A 6,886-nucleotide genomic window follows, 5' to 3' on the forward strand; every position below is an offset into this window, starting at 1 on the left:
AAAAAAAAAAAAAAAAAAAAAAAAAAGTTCTCCTCATGCATGATTATTTTGTTAAGTTTTTTCAAGTTTTCAGCAGCTGCCAAACCAGTGTAAAGAAAAAGTACCTTCTGGTAAGAATGCAGTAACAAGGCATGCTACCCCCGCCACAATGTTGCTTGCTGCAAAGGGGAGGCGGCGTCCAACCCGATCGATGGTCAGTAAGATCAACAGAGCTGCTGGCAGCTCCACTACTCCCGAGATAAAAAAGTCTATGTAAAGGTTGCCTCCTGTGATTCCCAGGCGCATCACAAGTCCTTGGTACACCACTGCACTTGTGAACCTGCAGCAACAATGGCAGACACCAGAGAACAAATAAAAAGGTAACTTCACCTGATTGGAAGGGGTAGACCGTGCAAGCTTTTAAATCCATCACAAAGCAAACTTACCAAGCAAACATAAGTATAAGTGTGCATTTCCTCATTTGGGGAGTTCTCACCAGATCTAAAATGGATGGATTACTAACTTCCTCATCTGTAACAGTGATCTATATAAGAAAAGCAGATTTCAGTAGCAATAGGTAGCAAGAAACATCTGCAGAGTAAAAACTTTTATGAACTAGATTCAAATCTATGGGATAAAAGGATCTTAATGACTGGGGCTTGTTCTAACTGTATCTTAAAACTTGAGAGCGACAGAACTTGTCTTGTGACATAATGAATAGGTCAAATTCACAAAGATAAGGTTACTTGAGAATCTGTTCCTGGGATAATTGCAGTACTTATGGTAAACTGCTCTTTATGAACAAAGAAGAAGGCATCTTCTAAAATAAGACATGCAGATTTATTAAACTGAGGGGGAAAGGGAGAATGAAAGTAAGAAAGTAAGATCCAATCAAGTACTTCTTTATACATTAAAACCTTAAATCTTAGACAAATTAAACAATAAGTGTAAAAGCAAGTACCCAAGGTATTATTTTGCTTTTTTCCATTGATTGAAATCCAGCATCTTTTAGATCCAGGAAAATTTGGTGCATTTCTATTTGGCCATCTCCATCTACAAAGTTGGTATTTTCTTCAATTCATTTCAGTAAATGTTGCTATCTGCCTACTGTATATAGAGCACTGCCAAGGAGACAAGCAGGAGAGCAAACCTCCATGCTCAGATGTTGCTTCTAGTCCAGGCTGCCAAAGGCCTCACAGTACATTTCCCTGCAGTGATCATTGTTCTACAATCCCACATGCTTGCTGGGAGAGCCTTTAGCCTCCTCACTTCCTTTGAGAGATTTCTCCTAACCTCTAATGGAAGCCTCCACTCCGCAGACCTCTATCATGGCTCCTAAACAAATGTTGTCTCTAATTTATCTGTTGGTCTTTTTCTCTCCAGGAGCTGTGGAGCTCTTAAGAGGCAGAGACTGTATTGTAGCACCAAGCAAAATGCCTACTGTTCAACAACGCCTGCATAACAATGGAATGTCAAAACAAGAATCCATGTACCCTGCCACATCTGTTCCTTTATTTTTTTCCTTGGTTTTTGTCCTTCTATTAACTTGGAACCCTACTCCTGAACACAGAACCTCTTCTATTTACACAACTCCAGATCTGGCTCAGAAGTGGAAATCCAGGCATGTTTTCCCCAAGCCTTTGAAACAGGGTTATCTCTACCAGCAGTCACAGAATTTGAATTAAATCTATACTGAATTTGAATAAACCTATACTGAAAGTACCGTGTCAATCACTATCCTGAACATTAAATTCCGTGGATCAATGAAAGCTTGACATCTCATGACCACATTTCCCCTAGGGAAAGTCACACACATAGAAGACTGCAAAATGAATGTCTTTTCCCCCTTTCTTCTTTCTAACAGTATACTTGTACAGCAAATCATTTGCCCCATTCTTCTCGTCGTTTTAAACGTCTAAATTGAGATGTCTTACAAATGACAGATCAAATGACAAAGACATGTTTTTTCACTTACTAGTATACAAAATGATTGTGTCTTAAAATAAATAATGTCTGAATCAACAAAACAATAGTACTTTCCATGATGATACTCATGGAAGGTTGTTAATACACTTTACGGCCCCGTTCTTGCCTTCTTTTTTTTTTTCTTTTTGGTACCGGGATCAAACTTGGGCTCTTGCACTTGTGAGGCATTGCCTTCTCTTTTTTTATACCAGAATAGATAGAATTTTAGTCAGATACACAGCTTGTCCTTCATTTTCTATCTTCTCCTCCCAGTGGAATAGCAGAAGATGATGGTAAGCTTCAACCACATAACCTATCACAGGTTGTGAGACCTGACGGAGCTAAACTGTTGCTTCTCCCTCTCCTTATCAAACATCTGGAAAAGCTGCTTCAAACTGCAAACAAACCTTCATGTGCTAATTGCTAACTTGGTTAACAGCCAACCCAGGGACAAATGGTATGACAAAAGGTGACCATAAAACACTTCCCCCATAAGGTAAACAGTGTGTTTGGAATCTTACCCCCTTGTAGCTGTGTGAATGCCCTGACCTATGTTTTGAATTTCTTTGTTTGAAGAAAACCTATGAAACCCATACACAATCCTGTAACGGGGCTTCACTTCTCTTAGAGTGGAGTCTGCACATGTGTAATAAGCTTCCTTCAGCTTTATCTGTGTCCTGGTACTTGGTGTTCTCTCACTGGCTTGGTATAAAACAGGTGATGGTGAAAAAATGGGATAAATGGAATGCTGGTGCTGGAGGATCTCATGGAGAAGGGTTGCCTTGCCAGAGCTGGAATATTCACTTCTAGGGAGAGAAAAAATACCTTTCTCTTTTTGACACTAGTACAGCTAGAAACAAAGGAGCTGAGTGAGTCATCCCCCCATCTAACCCTAAGTAGCACCCAAGGGTTATTCTGCTTCCATTGTCCTAGACAGTACAAAATGAAATAACAAAAGCCTAAGAGCTCTCCATGGCCTAGGCAGCAGAGCACTGGCATCAAAGGAGATTCAGTGGGAGGCACTTAGAGCCGCAAGTGCCCGGCTTTTACATTCTGAAAGCCTGAGTTATTGGTCTCCCCTTTTCTTCCTTTTTCCGTTGCTGCTGTTATCTCTCCTGTGAACTTCAATAAACATATCTACTTGCTACTTGCTATTAAGCATACACCTGACAATTATTTCCTCATTGTACACAAGAATTGGGACTATTATTGGCCCATTCAACTGTAAGAACACTGTATTTCAAGTTGACTGGGATTGTAACTAACACAATGCTTACTAAAGTTTTTCTTAGACAACTATCAAAGTTTTAAGATCCCTTTACCATTATTTTTTCCAAAATAAGGCAGGAATATCATTGTGGAAGAACATATATTACCACACCATATTATTATATGGTTTATTATCAAAATATTTCACACACACAGTGAGTTTCTATGCATCACTCCCATTAAATGGCTAACATCTATGGAGTGTGTAATCTTTGTTAGATTCTGAACCAAGTACATGAATTATTTCATTTTATTTTCTTCAAAGCTCTATGAAAGTTAGTATTTACAATAATCTAATTTCATAAATAAGAAAACAAGTCCTAGGATATTAGGGATTAAAGAGCAGGAAGGTAGCTGAGTCTGGATTTGAAATTAAGCTATTAGAAATCCCCTGCTGACTATAAAAAAGCTTTTATTCCACAAAAATTCTCTATAGTCATTTCTACATGTTTTTAAAGGGTACCATGCTCCTGACCAAAAATGTAATCCTTCAGTTTTACATCACTTCTTTTCTTTCACTTTGGCTTTTCCACATCCTGGGTCTGCTTGATTGTGTTAATCTCAACTCTTTTTCTCTGAGAAGTACCTGACTAGATCACTCATATCCACATCTATCCCACTGTCCACAAAGGTGACAATATTTTCTTTTCAGAAGCAGTATTCACAAAAGTTTATTCTGGGCTCTTTTGTTTCCTCTTTAGTCTTTATATTTTCTGCCTATAGCTATGACTTCTACCTATTAGATCAGACTGACCAAAGTCATTTTCATTCAGGCCCAATGTCAATATCACAGACTTCTACGGAAATCACACAAAAATGGATCTTGCAGGTAACTTGACATTTAAACACCTTTGAGGATTTTTTAATTATTCATGGTCTGCAAGTGTTCCTAAGTCACACAACAACAGAGCATTTCTCACCCACATGTTAGATCTGTAGATGTCCACTTTTTCCTGGTCAGAACTTCTGTCACCACTCAAGTACAGAATTAGATGTCAGATGGACACAAGACAACTGCAAAACTTTCTGCAAAATGCCAGATAGTATTTTTGGTTTTGTAAGCTATAAGTTCTCTGTTGGAACTACTTGCCACTGCAGTCTTGACAAATATGTAAGTGAGTTCTGATAAAACTTCATTTATAAAAACAAGCAGTAGGCAGAGTCTGTCTGTCACCTGTAGTTTGCTGATCCCTGGACTAGAGAGCTAAAGCTGGAGGAACTGCTACAGATTGGTGATTATGACTACTTCCATTAGAGAGGAAGCAGTTGAGGCATAGGAAAGCTAAGGAGCTACCCATGGAAGAAACACAATGAATACATGAGCCAGAGGCTGATACCAAAGTCTGCATTTTTAAACATTATGCTATACTGCATCTGCAGTAGGTAAACACTGTATTTGTGGTATTGATTAAAAGCTCATTTTATAATTTCATCCACGGTTCTCATGAGGAAGTGGGACAGTGGATTTTAAAAAAAATTTTTTTTAACTTTTCTTTGTGGCTGTGAATTGTGTCTTAAAATTAAAAATAAAATCTGTATTTGTAACAAGAAAAAAGCTCACTTTGAAAGTAGCTGATTTAAATTACATACTAGTGCACTCAATTATTGAGGCAGTATTATTACCCTTTCTTTTTTCTAATATAACTTCCAGCATATTCACCACACGTTAACCAGCATGTACACACACACACACACACACACACACACACACACACACACAACGATCAACTCACGTTCTCAGGCCAGCTGACTCTGTTTCTGCTTGTGGGGGTGAAGACTGATTATCTAAGGGTAGTCTTATCCTCTGGGCATGTGGCCAATTTAAACCAACAAATAACAGGCATGTGACAATTTGAGCCAATGAAAACAGGGCATGTGACCCCATTTGGACCAATGAGAAAAGAATCTGTGAAAGTCCTTCATCGCTGTTAAGTCAGAGGTTCCTGCATGAACCTTTTCTCCCCCTTTTCAGGGAATGAATATAGAAATGAGCCCAAACAGATCTTAGCAGCTGCCCTGCACCCATGAAGAAACCATTCTTAGAATGAAGCTATTCTCTCTGCAGAGTGGAGAGAAGGGTAAAAGACTAGATGAGATTGTTGATCCCCTGGTCCGGCCAACCAAGAACCCTGCTGTGACTAGAATTCCTGACACAGTAGCCAGTGAATGTTCTAATTGTCTAAGCTCATTTAAATTGGTTTTCTGTTACTTCTTGCCAAAAGCAGAATTATCTGAAGAATCTAGTCGAGAACAATACTTTTGCTTTAATAATTATTTTAGGCAAAATACTGTTAATATTATCATAATCATTTCAATATTTTAATTTACTCTTCGTTTTAATTTCTAATTTTTAAGATTTGGAATCAAGCAATCACACAGTCTTGCTTTTCCAAAGCACAAGTTTAATGCTTAACATATTATCCTTTACCAAAAGAATCTGAAGTGCTGATAACAAGTGAAAGTAATCAAGACCATAAAACCAACTTTCCCTGTCCAGTGAATGGAAGGATTAATAGTACTTCCAAGTAAGAAAGTATTTTGTTACATTTCAGAGCAAATCCAGCTGGTCTTTGATTTACTAACATCTTCTTCCATTGACGCAGATGTTCTGAAAGATGACCCACTTTCTGGGTGTCCAGAGACCTCAAGAGACTAAAGCCGTATCTTGGCTGGAATTCATCCAGCCGAGTCTTGCCAATTCCTGCACAGGGCCTGCTGTGGCTATTGTCCTTTTACATAACCTCTTGCTCTATGGCTGTGCTTGCTCTCTATTGCCAAAGGGTTACAAATTCTATTTCGTCTGAATCAGATACAAAAGAACTGAATTGCTATTCCAGATTATTACATCGTTCTAAAATTTTACTTTATTAAGACATTATGTACTCTCAATCAAATTCAGCACTTTTAGGTGACCCTCTCGATGAATATTGGCCAATATATAGTGACCACAATCATGGTGTGGAGCATTTCCATGGCTTCTTAAAGTTGCCTCCAGTCTCTGGAGTTAGTCCCCTCCACCCACTCTGCTCATGCAAACACCTGAACTATTTTCCATCAAAAGTTTTGCTTTCTCTAGGATTTCATGAGCACAGACTCAGATTATGCTGTCTTTTGGGTCTCACTTGGCATTGCTCTGTTACACCTTTTATATCACCCAAGTGGGGCACGCCAGCTCTGATCTGGAGCAAAAGGCAGCAGACTTGTGTTGGATGGTATTTGTCTGTTTGGAGGCTTGTTGCCTAGTAATGCCACTCATCGAAAAAAGCATTGCTCAAGTTTGACTGCACAAGTTGATTTCCTTACAGACTATTTCCTGAGCTGAATTGCTCTTTGCTCTATCAATCTCTTTGATTGTCCTTGAATTCTGCCAAGACTGTTTTCCATCAACAATGATGTACTCAATGTTAAAGAATATTTTATTCATCTTTCTCTGATTAATTTAGCTCCCCTTATAATTCTTCCTGGTGCCTTTCTAAAACAGTTTTTCAAGTTGACGTTTTAATTTAAGTTGCCAAGGAATAAAAAGACATTACAGATAACCATCTGTTATAAAGATGGTGTTCAGAGCTCCCTGTGTGTAGTACTGAGCAGTCTGGGGGAAAAAAAAAAGATAAATAGCTAAGGCTGTGCCAGAGCTGTAGATTTTTTTTTTTTTTTTTTTTTTTTTTTTTTT

General features: G+C 38.4%; 1 protein-coding gene across 1 annotated transcript in view; it reads right to left on the reverse strand.

Annotated features, from left to right (window-relative positions):
• Positions 1–6,886, reverse strand: part of Slc22a3 (solute carrier family 22 member 3) — a 110,688-nt gene that overhangs the window by 16,335 nt on the left and 87,467 nt on the right. Inside the window, exons 8-9 of the mRNA XM_010631163.2 lie at positions 426–523; positions 105–319 (exon numbers count right to left, since the gene is read on the reverse strand). Of these exons, the coding sequence (XP_010629465.1) occupies positions 105–319; positions 426–523 (313 nt within the window). The remainder of the gene's footprint in view (positions 1–104; positions 320–425; positions 524–6,886) is intronic.

Source organism: Fukomys damarensis, unplaced genomic scaffold (genome assembly GCF_012274545.1).
Source record: "Fukomys damarensis isolate Sample0158 unplaced genomic scaffold, DMR_v1.0_HiC HiC_scaffold_14, whole genome shotgun sequence".
NCBI lineage: Eukaryota > Metazoa > Chordata > Mammalia > Rodentia > Bathyergidae > Fukomys > Fukomys damarensis.